This window comes from Salvelinus fontinalis, chromosome 34, assembly GCF_029448725.1.
Source record: "Salvelinus fontinalis isolate EN_2023a chromosome 34, ASM2944872v1, whole genome shotgun sequence".
In the NCBI taxonomy this organism is placed as follows: Eukaryota; Metazoa; Chordata; class Actinopteri; order Salmoniformes; family Salmonidae; genus Salvelinus; species Salvelinus fontinalis.
Window position 1 is genome coordinate 29,351,678 of NC_074698.1, and position 22,134 is coordinate 29,373,811.

The 22,134-nt window shown below is 44.3% G+C and overlaps 2 protein-coding genes across 4 annotated transcripts in view; one reads left to right on the forward strand and one right to left on the reverse strand.

Annotated features, from left to right (window-relative positions):
• LOC129833680 (zinc finger protein GLIS2-like) overlaps window positions 1-3,536 on the reverse strand; it is a 69,415-nt gene extending 65,879 nt beyond the window's left edge. Inside the window, exon 1 of the mRNA XM_055898427.1 lies at window positions 2,591-3,536. The gene's annotated coding sequence lies outside the window, so the exon portion shown is untranslated. The remainder of the gene's footprint in view (window positions 1-2,590) is intronic.
• Window positions 3,537-6,437: 2,901 nt separating this feature from the next.
• Window positions 6,438-22,134, forward strand: tfap4 (transcription factor AP-4 (activating enhancer binding protein 4)). Of its 3 annotated transcripts, none has more exons than XM_055898430.1 (7): window positions 6,438-7,168; window positions 9,244-9,409; window positions 12,534-12,632; window positions 12,989-13,177; window positions 16,041-16,139; window positions 17,845-18,000; window positions 18,297-22,134. In XM_055898430.1, exons 1-7 carry the CDS (start codon window positions 7,080-7,082, stop codon window positions 18,447-18,449), a joined length of 951 nt encoding a protein of 316 aa, XP_055754405.1. In that variant the 5' UTR covers window positions 6,438-7,079; the 3' UTR covers window positions 18,450-22,134. The 3 variants fall into 3 exon arrangements, with proteins under 3 accessions (XP_055754405.1, XP_055754403.1, XP_055754406.1); XM_055898428.1 differs by having other exon boundaries at window positions 6,440-7,168; window positions 9,244-9,451; XM_055898431.1 differs by lacking the exon at window positions 16,041-16,139 and having other exon boundaries at window positions 6,440-7,168; window positions 9,244-9,451.

Below are 22,134 nucleotides of genomic sequence, written 5' to 3' on the forward strand. Positions count from 1 at the left end.
TTGGTTGGCTGTCTATGTGGTTATACCCATCAATATGTCTCTTGGTTGGCTGTCTATGTGGTTATACCCAGCAACATGTCTCTTGGTTGGCTGTCTATGTGGTTATACCCAGCAATATGTCTCTTGGTTGGCTGTCTATGTGGTTATACACTTCAATATGTCTCTTGGTTGGCTGTCTATGTGGTTTTACCCAGCAATATGTCTCTTGGTTGGCTGTCTATGTGGTTATACCCATCAATATGTCTCTTGGTTGGCTGTCTATGTGGTTATACCCATCAATATGTCTCTTGGTTGGCTGTCTATGTGGTTATACCCAGCAATATGTCTCTTGGTTGGCTGTCTATGTGGTTATACCCATCAATATGTCTCTTGGTTGGCTGTCTATGTGGTTATACCCATCAATATGTCTCTTGGTTGGCTGTCTATGTGGTTATACTCAGCAATATGTCTCTTGGTTGGCTGTCTATGTGGTTATACCCATCAATATGTCTCTTGGTTGGCTGTCTATGTGGTTATACCCATCAGCATGTCTCTTGGTTGGCTGTCTATGTGGTTATACCCAGCAATATGTCTCTTGGTTGGCTGTCTATGTGGTTATACCCAGCAATATGTCTCTTGCACACACACACACACACTATTGAGGTGTGAGACCTAGGAATAGGATCACCACCACAGAGATCCACAGCTGGACATCAGTGGACATCTGACCGACTGACTGAGTGCCTCACAGAGAGCAGCAGTGAATACTGTAGTGAGTGGGAAAATCATTACCATGCTGGCTAACCATGCTGCTGTCTGATTAAAAAAGCTAACCCTCAGGAGAACTGATCTCAGTCATCTCTCAGTCTGTCGCTCATCAGCTGATTGGATAAACAGAGTCATGTAGTGTGTGTGTGTGTGTGTGTGTGTGTGTGTGTGTGTGTGTGTGTGTGTGTGTGTGTGTGTGTGTGTGTGTGTGTGTGTGTGTGTGTGTGTGTGTGTGTGTGTGTGTGTGTGTGTGTGTGTGTGTGTGTGTGCGTTCGTTCGTGCGTTCCTGTTTGGGTGTGCATGCGTATGTGTGTATGTGTGTTTTTTTCTGTGTCTTCATGTGTGTGTACACATGCACGTGCCTGTGTCTATGTAGATGTGAACAGCACCTGGAATACGGCCCTCACACATAGTCTCATAGTTCACAGCAGTATTATGGATGAAATGGTGGCCAGGGGGCTAGGGTGGGAGGCAACTCTCTAGGAGAGTCAATATCCCCTTCTCTTCCTGTTCTTCTTCCCCAAAACCTCCAGTGGGCCCCCAGCCAGACCTCCCTCCAGTGAGTCTCATATATATATATGTTTGACACACACACACTTAAGAAACATATTCAAAAACACCAACCCCTTGAAAACATTCAAACATTCATCCGGCCCCCAACCAACCCCCTCCAATCCACCCCCCCTCAGAAAGAGTGTGCCTGGGTTCATAATGTAATGTTTTAGAATGATCAGGCCTCCTCATGGGTTGGTTAACTGTATTCTGCCTTGGCAGGCCTAAGCCCTTTTCCCTGGCCTCATCTGGGACAATGGGATGCAGCCAATCGGGAGAGGCTCTGTCCCAAACCTGCTCCCTGAGCTCCAAATGTGCACACCATTAGGCGCAGGGACAGAGCAATTGCTTAATTGGAGGAAAATAGCCTCTTTATCCAGGCTTCTGCCCACACAGATCATCTGCTGCCCCATTGCCCAGTACAGTGTAGCTGTCCTGGTCTGCTATTGGTTTGGGTGCTTGGCCCTTGAGAGCAACGCTGAATTAAGTTTTGTTAAATTGGGAACTGGCAACATAACAATGGTGATATTTCATGACAGTGCCGTTATTGGATCCCAGTGTTGTTTGTTCACCTGATGTTATGAGAGAACATTGTGTCTTTAGGGTTTGTAATAGCATATTTTTGTTTCATTCTTTGAATATTGATAATGTATCACAGTAAACTGATGTGATGGTAGGAATAATACCGATAGTGTTCTGCTTCTGGTTCTGAGTCTGATTCCATCATCTCGCAGAACTGAAATCCTTGACATGCCCCGCGCATATGGCTTCACTATTTGAGGCGACGCAACCCCACAGGAGAGTAGGCCTCGCTTGCCATGCGCGCTCTGAAAATGTGTTTCTGGGGGAATTCTACTTTTTGTTGGGTGTGACTGTCAAGCAGACATGTCGTGTCCCTATGAATATGAGGAACGACACGGTGTCTTTGTGAATTACAGACGCTGGCGGTGCACGTAGGCCTACGCCATGGCCAGTGTATAAAGATATGACAGGCAGTCCAGGCGGAGCGGCGGCGGCTCTGGACAACGGAGCAGGGCTGGCGCACCGCTGTGGACTCAGAAATTAGGTCAGTCCGCCCTGTCCTCCTTGAACTCTGCCCATTTCACATTTCAGCGACTATCTCGGACACACAATACCACATTTACAAACATCAAATATACCATACGGGAACAAACTGCACGTGAAAATTATGTAACGCCTATATGACATCCAGTGTAACAATAACCCGACACACAGAGAAGGATAGAGGGAAGGATATAGGGGAGTTGTAGGCTAAAGGCAACGGGCTTACCTTAGGGGAAAATCCCGTGGATATGGCCGAGATGTCTCCGATCTATTCCCTCTCCGGCAACAAACTTTCCACTCAGTATGTTTGTGCAAAATACTCTCGATGACAATTTCCCCTTGCAATTCTGTAATGTTGTCCGCGTTCAAAGCGCTAAACGAGGCTGACACGTCTAAATGAAATAGTATGTGTTGAGTGAGGCGGTCCGTTCCCAGACCATTGGTTTGAAAAAGAAAATGGAAAATGGAATAAAACGAAGATGATAAGACTCTTCCACAAGCAATAGGAGATAAAAGTATAGTGTTGATGTCAGTTACCGGGGATGAGATAATTTCACGTCGCCAGAAACCCGTTAAATTTAGGCTAAACACCCAAAACTGTATCCATAGTCTTAACTGTTCCGTTTTGGAAAATTATGATCACTGGTTGTTAAATGTGCATCAAAATTACGCGTTCGGTTTCGTCTTGGATTCAAAGTGCATCGCTTAATGGCAACGCTGGTCAATTAGGGTGTTCAATGGGTGGTCGTTCTCCAGGGAGTAGGCTATAGGAGGGGTGCGCTGGGAGATACAGAGCCGAGAGATGTCGCGAGGGGGGGGGTCTTCTTCGCTCGTTATGTTTCCAGATGCCGACTCCCTGTGGTTACAAACGGAGGTGTTGTCCTTATAGCTTTCTATTCTTCTATTTCTCCCTGTCTCTCACTCTCTTTCTTGCTCTTTTCTGTTCTCGCCTATTTAGTCCTCAAGGAGACGTGATTGGTAAGGTGGTCTCCCCGCGTCCGTCTGAGAGGACCCGAGCCAGCCCGTGATCTCCCTCTCCTCGCGCGCAGCAGACTAGCCCCGACTCTGCCAGCTCAGCGCATGCTTCCTGCTCCGCCCATCCACCATGGGCAGTCAGTCCTAAGCTCCTCTCAAAACAAGTCTCTCTCCTTCCCCGTTGAACATACCTTTTTCTTTAACCCGCTTTAACTCTTACAATGACCCATACAGAAAAATAATAATGGATATTTATGTGTTAGGAGACAATTGGTTTGCATGTTTTAACGCATCTGTGTTACTGGACACGTCTCTGTTTCCCCAAGTTTAAACAGGAAATTGCTGAGCTTCTTTAAAAAAAACTCCTTGCCACATATTTGGTGCTCACATTTAACCCGTTAACTTCTTTATATTCAACAAACGTGTTTCTTAATTGTTTTGGTGTCTTATAAGTGACATTTGCTTATTTTATATTCATTCGCGTTCAGTTTATTAGAGATGATGGGAGAAAATAGTACTATTATAAATATACCTATATAAAGCCTATATTTTTGTCTATTGTTATTCAATTACTAAATTAATTTAGGAAATTACAGGGACCAATCAATGTACTTAGGCTACCTACCAAGTCAATGAATTCCTAATGCAATAGGTGGCACATACCTAGGCCCATAGCCCTAATAATTCTTGCAGTGCACCATTAGGTATAGCCCACTTGTGTTGCTTAGGGAGAACTCCGATACACTGCCTCGGAGTACCAAAAACCCCAGAGAAATTATGGTGTTTCAGGTAAGTGCTGAACCAGTAACATTGTTTTACCTCATCCAACCACCAGAGGTCGTGTCAGTAACAGTAAATTGTGAATTTTGACTCTCCAATCTGTTCCTACAAAGTGAGCAGGCTTTTGTTCCAGCTCAGCATTAATACGCCATATTATCTTGACGAGTGGTTAATAATAATACATGTTTAAATGTCACATGCAGTGAAATTGGTTGTCTTACAGGGTCAGACATAGTGGTACAGCGCCCATGGAGCAAATTAGGTTTAACTGCCTTGCTCAAGAACACATTGACAGATTTCCGATTTTTCACCTTGTCAGCTTGGGTATTCAAACCTGCGACCTTTCGGTTACTCACCCAACACTAACCGCTAGGCTACCTGCCGCCCAGTTGTGTCTGGTGTTTTAGTGCTGGGTTGCACATATGTCTAGCTCTCCCAAGACTAGGACTAATGATCAAGTCCAACATAACTTCATCATTGATCATGTAAATTGTGCATGATATTGGGTGAATACGTCTGTCTCGGGGAAAATATGGGTAAATATGTCTGGGGCATACGTTAAGTAACAATGAAGTTATGCAACACCTACATTGTCTACAGAACTCTTAGGGCCTATAGTGGCTGGTAACTACACTAAAGTACACAAATAAACATAGCCTATATTAATGTGCTAATAATTATTATTGATGAAAACAGCCATGCAAACAGGTTATTTAAGGTGAACGGTAAGTCGTGTGTAGCACCACAGCCACCAGACAGACAGTTATCACATAACTCTAAACATAATGGCAGGTCGACAACATTACTTGACTGTATAGCCTTTAAGTGTAGGCCTATGTGCATAAATCAGCTTGCGTGAACCTGTTATATTAGAAACTTTAAAGTAAATATATGCAAAATAACTTGTAACAGATAACATTATAACATATAACAATAGCCCCCAAGCAACATGTTCACACGCATATTATGTTCATGTTAGACTGAAGGGTATGAACATGACACTTAACTAATTCACTATATTCCTGTTCAACTGTGTTGCCTTCGTCCTTTTGTGGTATTATGCCAGTGTCCCTGGCTGTCCTCCAGGGCCTGTGTGTGTTACCAGTGTCCTGGAGGAGAAGTGTAGCCCTATGAGCAATGATGACTGGTGCAAAAATATGTAATAACAGATTAACTACCAGCTTTACCGATGTACAGTATGTTAGATTTGTTGCAGCGGGTTTTTTGCTCCTGTAAACCGTATCCAGTTGTTCATTTGCTTTATGACTAGATAGACTAGTGAATAAACACTGTTGGGAATGCTCAGATTCAGGTGTGAAGGGCAGAATCAGAAACGAGACTGGAGTCATGTGTTTAGGCTCTTAATGGTTAACCATATTAGTTATGTAATAGGCTACTTTGCTTATAATTATGTGTATAGGCTATGACACTAACAATGTTCTCTGAAATAATGCAAAATGCTCTAATCATTCCTGCCCTCCATTTATTACAGGTATGTTATTCAGACCATATGGACACAGTATTAAAGTTACATAGGAATGTGGAATAGATGAAGTCTCTTTAGTAGCTGAAAATAGTTGTGTATTGTCAATGTCATCTGCAATATTGTGTATGTTGCATGGTGCATCATGCTGCAGGACATTGTCCAGGTCTTCCTTTTCCATATCAGGATGTAGCCTGACCACCCAGTGAGCTTCTTTAGCCTAGAAGCTAAACCAGCTGACTGCAGGCTTTCATTTTTTTATCAATGAATCTAGGTCCAGCCTATCTATGATGTCATATAAAGACTATTCATCGCTAATAGCATAGAAAAGGCAATAGCTGGGGCGTGTCAATAAGTAGTTAAATGATCCTGTGCTAAACTTGCGGAGTGCCTGCAGTTTTGGGAGAAAGATGGCGCTATACTATAACGCCGCAATAGCCTGTCATGCAACATTGTACACAGCAACAGCAGCAAGTGTAACAATTGTTGCAGCAGCGAATGATCAGCCGTGAAATTTACCAACATTGTAACATTGCTACACACGCTTATACTACACACATTTCCGGGTGCAAGGGTACTGCTCCCATTTTGTGGCTCGAGTTCTGTTCTGCTCGCACAGCACGCACCAACAAGGCAGGAGTGGCGATTAGGTAACTCGCCTCCTCTCCTAAACCCAAAATGGTGAACGCATTCAGCTGTTCAATGTCAGCCTCTTTCTCTCCGCGCTGTTTCCCTTCGCTCCCCCACTCGAGCCCCCCCCACAGTTTGTTGCTGTTTTTGTGAGCCCTGCCATCTCGTCAGCTGATCCCGCTTGTTCGCTTCATAGTGGGAGGAGACCAGTGCCCCTACAACAGACTGGTTTCCTCCGCTCTATCGTTCACATTTTGAAAAACATCGTAGATTTAAAATAACAAAGTGACGCATGCAAAAAAAAATGTTTTTCCTAATTTACATGGGAAATCCTCATAAAATAGATAATGTCATAATAACTGTAGATTAGGCTACTAGGATTCGAGATATGGCGTCAGTGATCGGTATCACTCAATGGAAACAATTATACATTTGTGGCTATCATTTAATCCACCAGACTCGTGCCTCGCCCCCTCCAGTGTAGATGATTTAAATAATCCTTTGTTTACATGATGCAGTCCCTCTGTCCGCGGAAGGAGGCTTTTGGTAGTGCTGTGTGATTCCTACCAGCTGTTTCCCGCCTTGAAAGACATCCGATCAGCTGCAACTACACACATACACGTACATGCAGAAGGAAAGAGAGAGAGAGATTGAGAGCGCCACACAACGAGGGAACCCTATCAGCTGGAAGTAGAGTAACGTTACAACTCCGACTGCTCTGCTACCACATAAGGAAATTTCCGAATTATGAAATTATTCTAGATTTATGAGCAAGGGAATTTGAACTGGAACATATTTTGTGCGTTAATTCATTTGAACCGGGGGACACACAACTGGAGAGGAAAGCATGGAGTATTTCATGGTACCAGCACAGAAGGTGCCCTCCTTGCAACATTTTAGGAAAACGGAGAAGGAAGTGATTGGGGGTCTTTGCAGGTGTGTGTGCACTTTTACTATTTCGCATTATTTTATATGATAATTTGTTTATCTCTGCTTGTGGTGCGCACTTAGCGACTTGTGGCGTGGCAACATGCTTGATTTGATCTGTATGTTATTGTGTACAGTACACGACCCACTGTCAGTGAGCGAGACAATTGCCTTTATTGAATATCGATTAAGTACTCATATTATGTAGAAGACGATTCAGTACATTTATATGTAACTTAATTTTACCTTTACTTTAGCGAAATCTAGACATTTAGTAGCTAACAAACATACCCCACGTGGTTACATGCACACCACGCTACTGCTCTTCTGAGAGATCCCTGGCTATTTTGATATTTTCCCAACGGTTACGTTATGTTTTGGATAAGTATACTAATTTACATAGGAGCAAGCGAGGTAGTACATGTATAACAAAGGTGTCGCACCTTTTGTTATGCATGTTTAGCTCACACGTCCTAGAGGGTACTGTTTGTTCAGTTCGTTGGGGAGCGCGCTGAAGTTATTGTGGGCAGTGCGGCCATGCTTGTGCTAAAGTGGTGAGGGATCTGTCGTAGTCTTCCCTCCAGTAACTTCACATTTCCTGATCATTTATGTTAAATTCACGGTGAAAGTTTAAGTAATCGCATTTGTGCAACGAATTCGCAGTTTCGCTGGTATTCCTGGCCACATTTTGGTGCACTCTAGTACCGTATGCACTGCGTCTTTTACCCCGCAGCTCAGCCATGCCGCCGCATGTGAGAGGAAGCAGTCGCATTGTTGTAATGGCGGAGGACTCGACTAGTGTTTTTGAACGCTGTAGTGTGGCGTCGCGATACATTCTAAAACAGATTGGACCATTTGAAATTGATTGTGTCGCCTCGAGGCATTCCGCAACCGATTGAGAAATTAATAGTGGTCTTTTTAATTAGGGGGTGTGTATAGTGGAAGGCCAGTCGATACATTTGCAACCTTTAGTAGACAGGGAGGCGGAGATGAAGGATAAAGTGTGGTCTACGCACGTGGTCTGGGACATGTAGTTCTATTTTCGAATTGTGTAAAATTCCAAATGTAGGATTTTGCATAACATTGTCCAAGCAACACTCGATTCTAGTTTTTTGGGGTGCACATTTGGTCATAATACATTCTCAAACATGATTTCTCACTTACAAATGTGTATTTATTATGATAATACTTTAATGTTTATTATGTTAATGTTGCTATAATTTGGGGGCCCTGTTTAAAGCAACTCATCTAATATACTGTTCCTAGTCTGTTAAGCTATGGTGGTTGTATTTGTGACTGGGCTCGCTATTCGCTACCGCCCAGTCGTGATTTGGCAGAGGCTGTGTTTGCTGGCTGGTTTCTGTGTTGTAAGGAAACAGCAGACACGGTCTCTCCCCATCTGTGTCTGCACAATTGTTCCCTGTGTTTGCTCTGAGGCAGCTGAGTCAGTACTGATAAGAGCCTTGCTACTATAAAGCTTCCCAGTGATACTCCCATTAGATACAGAGGACGTGGAAGTTCAATTAGACATTTCCCATCCCAAATGGAATCTGTGTGGGAGCCAGGCTGAACAAATCAGGATGACAAATGCTTTTCTGGTTGGAATTCTCACAGGCTGTGTTCCGTGGGTTCAGAGGTCTGAAACAATGGGGTTTGGCCAGGGGTTCTAGCAGGAAAGTCAGCATTGTGTTGTGCAGTGGGCCTTGTGAAGCGTCTGCTAGGGTGTTATAAGAAAACGGCATCAAAGCCTGTTCTGCACTTTCATGCTGTTTTCTCAGGGCACAGTCAGCTTGGTACGTAGGGAGCATGGCACATGACATGGTTATTACTGTATTTTTAGCATTGAAATTGGACATCACAATGGTTCTGTTTTAAAAGCTCAACAAAGCTTTGTTTTCTGGCTTGTTTTGATAGTCCATACATGGCTGCGCTGTTGCTCACAGTAGGTTCATTCATGTTTTGAGTTTATACTCCATTCAAAACTGACCAATAGAGGTCAACTTGAAGATCTCGCTTGATATCTACTCTGTGTACCTTTGACCCCTATTGTGTAACCTTACGACCTCTTCTCTTCCTCCCCCCAGCCTGGCGAACATTCCCCTGACCCCCGAGACGGCGCGCGACCAGGAGCGGCGGATCCGCCGGGAGATCGCCAACAGCAACGAGCGGCGGCGCATGCAGAGCATCAACTCCGGCTTCCAATCGCTTAAGACGCTCATCCCCCACAGCGACGGAGAGAAACTCAGCAAGGTGGGTCCGAGGGAGGAAAGGAAGGGAGAGAAACTCAGCAAGGTAGGTCAGACTTTGACTTGTTTATTAGACAATAACAAATTAAAACCGCGTAGCAAACTACAACATACATTAATGAAATTATAAGAGGACACAATAAAGGCAGAAAAGTCCACCACATATTGTGGTCAGCGAGAGAAGGAAATGGAGGGAGAACATTTAGCAAGGTCAGGTGGGAGGGAGTTGGAGAGAGAGATCATACAGACATGGAGATTGGGTTAGTAGGTTAGTCTAGAGAGATTAGGCAGGGAGATTGGGTTAATAGGTTGGTATAGAGAGATCAGACAGACATGGAGATTGGGTCAGTAGGTTAGTCTAGAGAGATCAGACAGACAGGGAGATTGGGTCAGTAGGTTAGTATAGAGAGATCAGACAGACATGGAGATTGGGTTAATAGGTTGGTATAGAGAGATCAGACAGACATGGAGATTGGGTCAGTAGGTTAGTATAGAGAGATCAGACAGACATGGAGATTGGGTTAGTAGGTTAGTCTAGAGAGATCAGACAGACAAGGAGATTGGGTTAGTAGGTTAGTATAGAGAGATCAGACAGACATGGAGATTGGGTTAGTAGGTTAGTATAGAGAGATCAGACAGACCGGGAGATTGGGTCAGTAGGTTAGTATAGAAAGATCAGGCAGACAGGGAGATTGGGTCAGTAGGTTAGTATAGAGAGATCATACAGACATGGAGATTGGGTTAGTAGGTTAGTCTAGAGAGATCATACAGACAGGGATAGTGGGACAGTAGGTTAAAGTCTATAGAGATCAGGCGGACAGGGAGATTGCCATGTCTGTTCAACTCCCAGTACATATGATTCTAGATATGTACAGTGCTGCTTGAAAGAATGTGAACCCTACAGGGCTTACACATATTCAAATAAACATATTGTAATGAAACAGCAGGGAGCAGGTCTCGAACCCTCGACCTTCTCCCCCGAGGTCCGGCGCGCTATCGGCTGTGCCGCAAAAGCATGCTCGTGCTGCAGAGTCGATTTCCGCGCTTATAAACCCAGGGTCGTTACACTATAAACCCCAATTCGTAATACAGACATTCCAGGTAAATGACAGAAACCAAAAAATATATATTTTGGAGTAATTGGAGTAACTGTCTCCTATAGCCAGTGATCAGTCTCTGACGTCTGTTTTGGGGGATTTTTGCCCACTCCTTCTTACAGAACTCAGCCAATTGAGTGAGGTTTGAGGGGTGTCTGGCATGAACTGCCCTCTTCAGGTCCTGCCACAGCATCTCTATTGGATTTAGGTCAGGACTTTGACTTGGCCAATCCAAAACACAAATCCTCTTTCTCCTGAGCTATTATTTGGTAGATTTGCTTTAATGCTTTTGGTCTTTGTCTTGTTGGAAGACCCACTTTCGGCCCAGCTTTAGCTCCTTGACTGATGGCATGATGTTCTGTTCAAGAATATCCTGGTTTACCTCAGAATTCATGGTTCCCTTAATGATGTGGAGTCGTCCCGGTCCAGAGGAGGAAAAGCAGCCCCAGATCTTGACATTCCCATCACCATGCTTGACGTTGGGATAAGGTTATTTTGGTGGTAGACAGTGTTGGGTTTTCTCCAAACATAGCAGTGTTGATTGTGACCAAAATGTCAATTTTGGACTCATCGGTCCAGAGAATAGACTTCCAGAAACCTTCATGTTTGTCCAGGTGGTCTCTGGCAAAGTTAAGATGGGCAGTTTGGTTCTTTTTTGACAGCAGAGGCTTCTTCCTAGCAACCCTCCCATGAATGGCATTTGGATTCAGTGTTCTTCTTATTGTTGAAGCATGCACAGTTACCTGAGATGCAGCAAGGGAGGTCTGCAAATCTCTAGATGTTATATTTGGGCTGGCTTTTACCAGATTTATTATTGTTCTTGTGGCTCTTGGGGATATTTTGGAAGGGCGTCCACTTCAAGGCTGAGTTGTTGTCATGTTAAATGCTCCCCATTTGCCTCACAGTGGACTGATGGAGCTCAACTCTTTTTGAGATGATTTTATAGCCTTCCCCAGACTGATGTGCTCTCAATACCCTCGTCCTGATGTCCTCTGAGATCTCCTATCCTCTCTGCATGGTGTGCTTTGCATTCACCTGGTTGGGTAACACCAAACTGACCAGGTTTCTTATCTCTATTTATCAGAGTCCCGCCCAAACTCTTTCCTAACGATCTCTCTTTTGATTGGTTCATTTGGTACCTAATTATTTTACCCACCTGAATCTACTTACCTACTTGATTTTACCAATGCAACTTGGGGTTCACTTATTTTTGCACCTGCACTAATTCCTTTTTAATGTTGTTTTTCTGCTACACATATGATTTCCTGTACACCGACATATGGTATCGGTAAATATGAACCTGTTATGTCAGAACAAAAACACCGGTTCTGATTAAATGAAGATTTCATGGAAAAACTCAACAAATCTGTAATAGAACAAGGGGTTCACAAACTTTCAAGCAGACCTGTAACACGTACTGATAAGTTGCTAGTCAAGTCTTCCCTTTGAAGTTGTACAGGCTCTTGTTGCTGCTACAGCACCAGCCAAGAGGCTCTTGTTGCTGCTACAGCACCAGTCAAGAGGCTCTTGTTGCTGCTACAGCACCAGTCTAGAGGCTCTTGTTGCTGCTACAGCACCAGTCAAGAGGCTCTTGTTGCTGCTACAGCACCAGCCAAGAGGCTCTTGTTGCTGCTACAGCACCAGCCAATAGGCTCTTGTTGCTGCTACAGCACCAGCCAAGAGGCTCTTGTTGCTGCTACAGCACCAGCCAAGAGGCTCTTGTTGCTGCTACAGCACCAGCCAAGAGGCTCTTGTTGCTGCTACAGCACCAGCCAAGAGGCTCTTGTTGCTGCTACAGCACCAGTCAAGAGGCTCTTGTTGCTGCTACAGCACCAGCCAAGAGGCTCTTGTTGCTGCTACAGCACCAGCCAAGAGGCTCTTGTTGCTGCTACAGCACCAGTCAAGAGGCTCTTGTTGCTGCTACAGCACCAGCCAAGAGGCTCTTGTTGCTGCTACAGCACCAGCCAAGAGGCTCTTGTTGCTGCTATGTATAATTGTGTCGTAGTTATAACAGTGTTCACTCCTCTACAGGCGGCCATCTTGCAGCAGACAGCAGAGTACATCTTCGCTCTGGAGCAGGAGAAGACACGGCTACTGCAGCAGAACAGCCAGCTCAAACGCTTCATTCAGGTGAGACAGTCATCATTTGGTGTCACTAGTGTGCACCCCCCCCCCCCATTTAGTTTGGATAAGCAGTTGTTCCTACCAGCATGTGGCTCTCTAGACACACTACTGTGCTCAGAATCATTGCTTAGTTTTTTAACAATAGTAATCTGGCCTCAGTAGATGAGAAATGTTCTACTCTTCTCAGCATTTAAAATTCTGTTTACTTTCCTGTGTCCATTCCTTAGTTCATAGACTGTTCATCAAACACACTGCAATGGAAGGAATCACCCGTCGAAGTCCAAATCAACCCTATCTTAGTCCTCCATGACTTACTCTCTGACTCTCCCTCCCTCCTTTCGCTCCCTCTCTTGCTCCAACAGGAGTTCAGCGGCTCCTCCCCAAAGAGGAGGCGTGGGGCGGAGGAGAAGGATGAAGGGATCGGTTCCCCAGACATTTTGGAGGAGGAGAAGACGGAGGACCTGCGGAGGGAGATGGTGGAGCTGAGACAGCAGCTGGACAAGGAGCGCTCTGTCCGCATGATGCTGGAGGAGCATTTGAGACAGGAGGAGGTAGGAACAGACCCACAACCACAACAAGTAATTGTCAGGAACCACCTTATTCAGGGTTTGCACAGCGTGTTTGAAGTGATTGAAGTACTTGGATTTGGAGCTCAGAAAATCAAGTACTGGAAAACCTTGAGTTGAAAATCAGTCATTTCCTCAATTTGGATGTTAAAAAGTGCCTGAAAATATTGTAGGCTATTTATAAACTCTCCTGCTCCAATATAATTATCCAATGATTTCATTTCTGATCAGTTTTTGGGAGAGTTTCCCACCGTTTCAATTGATGGGTGTTGGGCTAGTTTGTTGTGGTAAAACCATTTCATGAGGTCAACAGAATATTGACTTCAACTTGCCCTTCCATTACAAAGGAAATTGTTTTTTTGTTGTTGCTTTCTCGTTTGAAAAACATGATAGGTCAATTATGATTTTTCAACGCCGATACCGATTATTGGAGGACCAAAAAAAGCCATGCCAATTTGTGTGTATGTATATATATATATATATATATATATATATATGTGTAATAATGACAATTACAACAATACTGAATGAACATTTCTATTTTAACTTAATATAATACATCAATAAAATCAATTTAGTCTTAAATAAATAATGAAACATGTTCAATTTGGTTTAAATAATGCAAAAACAAAGTGTTGGAGAAGAAAGTAAAAGTGCAATATGTGCCATGTAGGGAAGCTAATGTTTCAGTCTCTTGCTCAGAACATGAGAACATATGAAAGCTGGTGGTTCCTTTTAACATGAATCTTCAATATTCCCAGGTAAGAAGTTTTAGGTTGTAGTTATTATAGGACTATTTCGCTCTATACCATTTATACTTCCTATACCTTTGACTATTGGCTGTTCTTATAGGCACTTTAGTATTGCCAGCCTAATCTTGGGACGTCTATAGGCTTGAAGTCATAAAGAGCGCAATGCTTGAAGCACAGCGAAGAGCTGCTGGCAAATGCAGGAAAGTGCTGTTTGAATGAATGCTTGTGAGCCTGCTGCTGCCTACCACCGCTCAGTCAGTCTGTTCTATCAAATATCAAATCATAGACTTAATTATAATATAATAACACAGAAATACGAGCCGTAGGTCATTAATATGGTCAAATCCGGAAACTATCACTTCGAAAACCAAACGTTTATTCTTTCAGTGAAATACGGAACCGTTCTGTATTTTATGTAACGGGTGGCATCCATAAGTCTAAATATTGCTGTTACATTGCACAACCTTCAACGTTATGTCATAATTATGTACAATTCTGGCAAATTAATTACGGTCTTTGTTAGGAAGAAATGGTCTTCACACAGTTCGCAACGAGCCAGGCGGCCCAAACTGCTGCATATACCCTGACTCTGCTTGCACAGAACGCAAGAGAAGTGACACAATTTCCCCAGTTAAAATAAATTCATGTTAGCAGGACAGGCATTGATGATTATGGTTAGGTGCACATTGGTGCAACGACAGTGCTTTTTTCGCGAATGCGCTTGTTAAATCACCCGTTTGGCGAAGTAGGCTGTGATTCGATGATAAATTAACAGGCAGCACATCGATTATATGCAACGCAGAACAAGCTAGATAAACTAGTAATATCATCAACCATGTGTAGTTAACTAGTGACTATGTTAAGATTGATTGTTTTTTATAAGATACGTTTAATGCTAGCTAGCAACTTACCTTGGCTCCTTGCTGCACTCACGAAACAGGTGGTCAGCCTGCCACGCAGTGTCCTCGTTGAGTGCAATGTAATCGGCCATAATCGGTGTCCAAAAATGACGATTACCGATTGTTATGAAAACTTGAAATCGTCCCTAATTGGTCGGCCATTCCGATTAATCGGTCAACCTCTATACAAAACTCTTATACATCTGAAATGGCGAGGGTGAGATTAATGCTACTAGTAGCCTACATGGACAGGGGGAGATTAATGCTACTGTTAGCCTACATGGACAGGGTGAGATTAATGCTACTGGTAGCCTACATGGACAGGGTGAGATTAATGCTACTAGTAGCCTACATGGACAGGGTGAGATTAATGCTACTAGTAGCCTACATGGACAGGGTGAGATTAATGCTACTGTTAGCCTACATGGACAGGGTGAGATTAATACTACTGTTAGCCTACATGGACAGGGTGAGATTAATGCTACTGTTAGCCTACATGGACAGGCTTTACCAGTGTGCTTGCATCGCCAACATCTCTACTGGTAGGCTGTAAAATTCATTCTATTTGAATGCCAATGCATGTACCATTGGGAAGGCCTATAAAATGCACCTCGTGTTTTAGCATGATAATACACGGCCTCATGTCGCAAGGATCTGTACACAATTCCTGGAAGCTAAAAATGTGTCACCCATTGAGCATGTTTGGGGTGCTCTGGATGGACGTGTACAACAGCGTGTTCCAATTCCCGCCAATATACAGCAACTTCGCACAGCCATTGAAGAGGAGTGGGGCAACATTCCATAGGCCACAATCATTAGCCTGATCAACTCTATGAGAAGGAGATGTGTCGCGCTGCATGATGCAAATGGTGGTCACACCAGATACGGACTGGTTTTCTGATCCACGCCCCTACCTTTTTCCCCAACAGATTTATATCTGTATTCCCAATCATGTGAAATCCATAAATTAGGGCCTAATTATTTTATCTCAATTGACTGATTTCCTTATAGTCAATAGTCTTTATAATTGTAGCATGTTGCGTTTATATTTATGTTCAGTATATAGAGACCAATCCAAGGCTTTAATGACCATACTCATTAGCAATGTTGCGCAGAGATAATAGATATGACGGTGCATATTCAGTAATGGCCGTGTTATTGTCTCCAGTCTGAGTCCTACCTCTGTTAACCACTCAGGTCTGCTGTGTTGTGGTTGGTGGTACTCAGCCTGAACATGTGTTAGGAACTCACTCCGAGCAGCAGGAGAGAGCCAGCACCCCAGCCCACTGCCCACAGGTGAGACTGAGAGACATACAATCACACTTGCATATCAATACACACACATATGTTCAGAGGACGCACACATACACACACTACTGATGTGACATACATTATTGTCTCCAGAGGCACCAGGAAGACTCTAAATCGCCACAGTGAAAACGATTCAACACAACACCCATCTGAGAATAACATATAGCTGAGCTCAACGTTTACCGCGGTCAACAGCTCTGACACATTTACGGTCGACTCACCATTACCGGCACACAGATCACTACGCTTCAGTCACGTCCTCGAGAGCCCGGGAATCATTCTAGTCCCATATTTTTGTTGTTATTGCTTTTTCCTGATTCTGTTTTGCTCTCAAAATAACAAAACATTTGAATAGAAAAACAACACAACTGGATGTTATAAGTCCACAATAATGCTTAGACCACACCAGGAGACAGCTTTTGAGGTGTGGAAAAAAGAAAGGTTGATTTTGGGGTGTAGTTACACTTTAATTGAGCTGCACACCAGCCAGAGACTGTTGTTTGTGTAGCAGTGTTTCTGTAGCGCTCATTTGGTGACAGAGTTTACAAAACAAATGTCCACTCGAGTGATGCAAATAATCATGATATCATTCTGCCAGGTGGGCATAGGTCACATTTGTAGTTAACATTTAATTGATAAGGTTTTGGGGAACCTTTTTCAGAAGACAGTTGTCATGACATTAGCATCATCACTAGCGGCTACACGAGGTGGTAGACAAACGTGCGCACACAGACAGGGGCATTCCTGTGCTGTTGCCTCTTCAGAAAGTTGAAGGAAAATACGAATCACTGATGCATTTTGTTCATTTTATATGGCCCTAGAAATCCAGTCTCTGCTGTGACGGTCTCTCCCTCACGGTGGCATCTCAGGTTGAATAGGGAGCAACATGATGTCACTAGGGCTCAGGCTGGAGAATATGTAGTGAGAGGAACATAGTAAGGTCTATGGTAGTTGTTTTGTTGTTCACCAGAGGGCAGCAGAAGCTCCTAGGAAAGAGGTGTTGGGAAGATGAGTCTGCTGATGTATTTTCTTGTTATTAAATAATAAAGCTTGGATATAATCTGTTAGTCATCACGTGGCGTTTTAGGATGACTGAACCAAATGGCTTGCTCTTTCTACAAATGCACTTTTCACTGAGTGCGAGTGTCAACCAGTGTGTTTTCGGGGATTGGTTTGGGCAAGGAGAGGTGCAGAATCACTCATCTTGATCCCATGAATACAGTGCATTCAGAAAGTATTCAGACCCCTTGACCTTTTCCACATTTTGTTACGTTACAGACTTATTCTAAAATTGATCAAATGTATTATTTTACTCATCAATCTACACAATAAGGACATAACAAAACAGGTTTTTAGAAATTTTAGCAAATGTATTGAAAATAAACAACTGAAATATTATATTTACATAAGTATTCAGACCCTTTACTCAGTGCTTTGTTGAAGCACCAGTTTTTTCTTTGTCATTACGGGATATTATGTGTAGATTGGTGAGGGGGGCGAACAATTTAATCAATTTTAGAATAAGGCTTTAACGTAACAAAATGTGGAAAAGGTCAAGGGGTCTGAATACGCTGTAGTCATTTGGGATGCAAGGTGGTTTGTGATTCTGTGCAGTCTGACTCTAATGTTGTCCATCTCTAACATTCACAACGTTTATCTGTGTGACCTCTTCATCCTCCTGTCCCTCCAGGTGCTGGCCCCCAGGTCGCCCCCCGCCCCCACCCACCACCCCACGGTAATAGTCCCAGCCCCGCCTCCCCATCACGTCACCGTGGTAACCATGGGCCCGGCCTCTGTCATCAACACAGCCTCCACGTCTCGCCAGAACCTGGACACCATTGTGCAGGTGAGCCAAAGAAGAACACTAGTGGAGAAATTGTAGTTGTATCAAACGCAGGGAGAAAAAATGGCGCTCTCTGTATTTATGCAACTGTTATCTTTGGTATGTTGCAGATAGATTTTTCTTTAGTCAGTTTGTAAAACATTTGGTAGTTCTATGGAAAGTGTCCATAAAAAGTGGCAATTGTCAGTGCATTTCCACATGTGAACACCAGATGGTGGTGAAGTCACTGTGTCTGCCACTGCTGTTTGTCACTCACTCTCTGCTTCCCCCCATATCTGTCTCTCTCCCTCCATCTCCAGGCCATCCAGCACATTGAGAGCATCCAGGAGAGGGTGGGGGAGGAGGAGCAGCGCCGGGCGGTGATCGTCACCCAGGGACGCGCCCTCACAGACACAGCGAGGTCCGACACGGCGTCCGACAGCGAGGGGCCAGAGGACTGCTCACTGCCCTGAGGCCTCCCATCACACACAGGAGCCACGAGAGGGGGCCCCATACAACACCCACAATACTCTGATTATATGGCCATTTATTAGGTTGGATAGACGGATCAGCCTCACACACACACACTGAACTAGGATAGTCTACTGTAACCGGATAATTACACATGCACACTTCTTTCTGTCTCTCTTTTCTGCTTTCTTGCTTTTTCTCAAACCGGACAAAAAAATCAGTAGAAAGGTGATGGGTTGACCTGACAGTTCCACATAGCTCAAGCAGCCAGCAGCCTTCCCAACGGTCATGACGCACCCATCCAACCCACTCCCTCTCTGGGTCTGGCTTCTCCAGAGGGCTGCCTGAGGATGGAAGTGTCACACCCAGGTCCAGCCCGGTCCCTTGGCTCAGTTGGCCAATGGAGACTCTTTCTCACCTTCTCCAAATCCAACTAAGCAACTTGTGCCCAGCGAGCAGGAGAGCGCGCCTGGACAGGACAGGTGTACCCCAACCAGCAGCACAGCCGTCCCAGGCGACCCCACACCCCCCCCATACGAGAAATAATTTCTCCAAGAAGTCTTCTACTTCCTGTATCTCTTCACCATATTTCTGCCCAGTGGGATCTCCCCTGAGCGATGAGACACTGTGAGCATTCAAAGACACTTTCTGAATCAGTTCTAACACACCTTTTTGGCTCCTTAGTAAGAGAAAATGTGGTCGTTTTTCTGTTGTACTTTACAAAGAATTTGTAAGAGTTTGTGTTACAGGTTTTCTTTTTGATCTTGTGCTCTGCTCGGGGGCTCTGGATGATAAATCACAGGGATTGTACTGAAACGTGACAACACAGAAAATGCCCATATTGACGCAGCTAGAGGTCTGTTCATTTCAGTGGTGCTTACTATGGAAAGAGAAGGAGTGCACTTACGGTTCCCTCTGTCTCTCTTTGCGCCATCACACGTTTTACTGGGCTGGGTTCCCAGTAGACATTTCTGTAGGCGACACTCTCCCCTAACTACAAACACGTATGTTGGTTGCATCAGTAGTACAGATGAAAACCTGTAACACTGATTCACCCTTTTGTCTGTTGCTTCTGACATTTTGGCATCTAGCTTGTTGAATAAGCTAATCGATGGGTACGCCGTGAGTTTTTAAAACCCTTGGTGTGTTTTTGCTGTTGTACACATAGGATAGGCTGGTGTATCCAGCTCCACGCTGTAATTAGGTGGGTTGTGTCCGGGGTTAGGAAAGCCCTGTATTTGGGACAGGCCTCTGTTTGATATTGTAGGAGAACACACACACACCCCCCCCCTGTGCAATTAATGGTCCCATCATCTGATAAAGCTCCTCCCATCATCTGATAAAGCTCCTCCCATCATTTGTCCCTGAGTTTTGGAAACGTCTCTGATGTTTGTGAGTTCAGAACCTTAACGGCCAATGATATTGGTTGCCTGAGCATTTGACTATGTATTCACTAATAGGAAAAGCGTCCTGAGGGGGGGCAGGTGTCTGTGGTATCACCATACTACTCAGCATCGTGATACTTGGCTTGGTATCACGTCATAATGTTGATATTGTGACAACCCCACTCTGAAAATAGGCACCTTTTCTTGTGGTTTCCACAGATTTCTAGAATGTCTCTCTGCAAAAACATGTTTTGGGCCCTCAGCCAGGGATGCTAACTGGTATTGTCTGTTTTTATTATTGTGCTTTTGGGCGTTTATCATTCTCTCTGTGAAGTCTGTCTATGATGGTTTTGTTGTGCCCCAGATATGACAGTGGTTTTACAGGGATCACAGACACTTTTTCAAAAGCCTGAGTTTTCCCAGGCTGACCTGACTGAACCTGGCTGTATTGAAGGTCCTCCTGTCCCGTGGAGTGAGGAGGGAATGCAGACAGACATGTACAGTCATGGTGTGTTCGAGAGACACGGATTCTGTGCAGATTGTCAGATCCTTACAATACTTACAGAAATTGTGCAGAATATGCCCATGTGGATTTCACCCAGGATAACACGCTGCCTGGGGTGTGTGGAGAGGGCGAGGGGGGCAGCGGTTTGCCATAACACAGCTTCTAATGTGCAGGGTAGGCACTGTGAGGCCAGCCTTACTCAACCCTGGAGTCAGAGCGAGAAAGAGGTAGAGGCTGGCTACACCTATAGGGAAAGCCTGAACATTGTTAAATAGGAGTGATACTGTAAACCTTTTTGTCCAGAACCTCCCAATATAAATACACACTTGGCGGCTTAGGCTTTGTTTTAGTGTGCTGTGGTTTCCAAGAGGAGATGTGGATGCATTGTTTTTAGACATTCCAGAAGATTCCACCAGTACCTTTAGCATCTTTAACTGGCACTTTTCAAGAGCAAAAAGCAACGGTTTTGTCCGAGGTTATTTTTGGCCACAATACGGCCAAACGCAAAGGAATCGTTTTTTATGTAAAATTATTTGATGGCAAATTGGATTGAATTGTTGATTGTCCCTTATGTCTTCCCATTGAGTGTAGAGGGAGTCCTTTACTGCTGGACAGATGAGACGCATCTCCCTCCTATCCTTCCTTCTTGGTATTTACAGTGGATTCACACTGGCCACGTTCAAGGCCACTTCACTGCAGTCACATGCCAGAACCTCACAATGCCTGGATAGGTGTTTTTGTATCAGCTTACCACAAAATGATACTGACAACTGATGCCCGACTGGAAAGTCAGTGAGGTGGCACGCAACCACAGGTTGCTGCGTGCAGTGCGACTGCAATGTAGTCAGCCTGGAACGCGACCACTGTGTTCACCCAGGAAGAAAACCAACTTAGCCATGTTGAGTTCCATTATTTGGAAATGGTCAGTGATTCTTGAGGTGTGCCCTCTTATAAACCTTGTAATCTGGATCGGAGGGGGCAGTCCTCCGAGAAAGTCCTATTGATTGCTGAACAAAATGTTATTTTTTTTGTTTGGTTACGCTTTATGCTATGTCCGTAGAAACCTTTTCGTACCCCTTTTCAGTACCTGTGTTCAAACATTTCCTCTGCTGATGCCAAGCACTGTCCCATAGATTTTTGTGTGTATCTTCTATACGATATCTCTGTTAGATACATAACAGTTTGCCTGTGAGGTGGTCAGGGAGGGGGTCAGTGAATGGGGGGGGGGGGGTTACGATTCTAAAGCACTTACTGTACTATATATGGGAGAGGGTTCCTCTTATTTTTCTAAAAGGGGGCCTCACCTCGGCTGAAGCTCTTGATATGTTGTGAGACTAAAAGCACCCAGCTGTGTATTTCCCCCTTTCCCTGTGTCTGACCCGGTCATATATCCTGGGTGTATTCATTAGGCACCAAACGGAAGAAAATGGACTGAAACAGGGAGATACTACCTGACCTTGCTCAATAAGAAACAGTTGTTTTCCTTTTCCATTGCTACGGTGTGCCCTAGTGAATACAACCCCTGTCCCATGTCTGTCTGTCCCTCATCTCTTTGTCTGTCTGTGGTCAACACAAGACTCTCATCCTGTCTTCTCTCTCCGTCACTCACGCCCTCCTCTCCTCCCCAGCTCCTCTTTATCTGTTGTCTTATGTTTTGTTGGACAGTCAGTCCACACGGTCGTTGAGAAGCTATTATATGTAGAGTTTTTTTTAAGAAGAAACGTGTGGGTGGATAAAGAAGAGGCTTGTGCCTTTTGTAAAGACAGAATAATAAAGTTTGTACTTCGTTTTTTACAA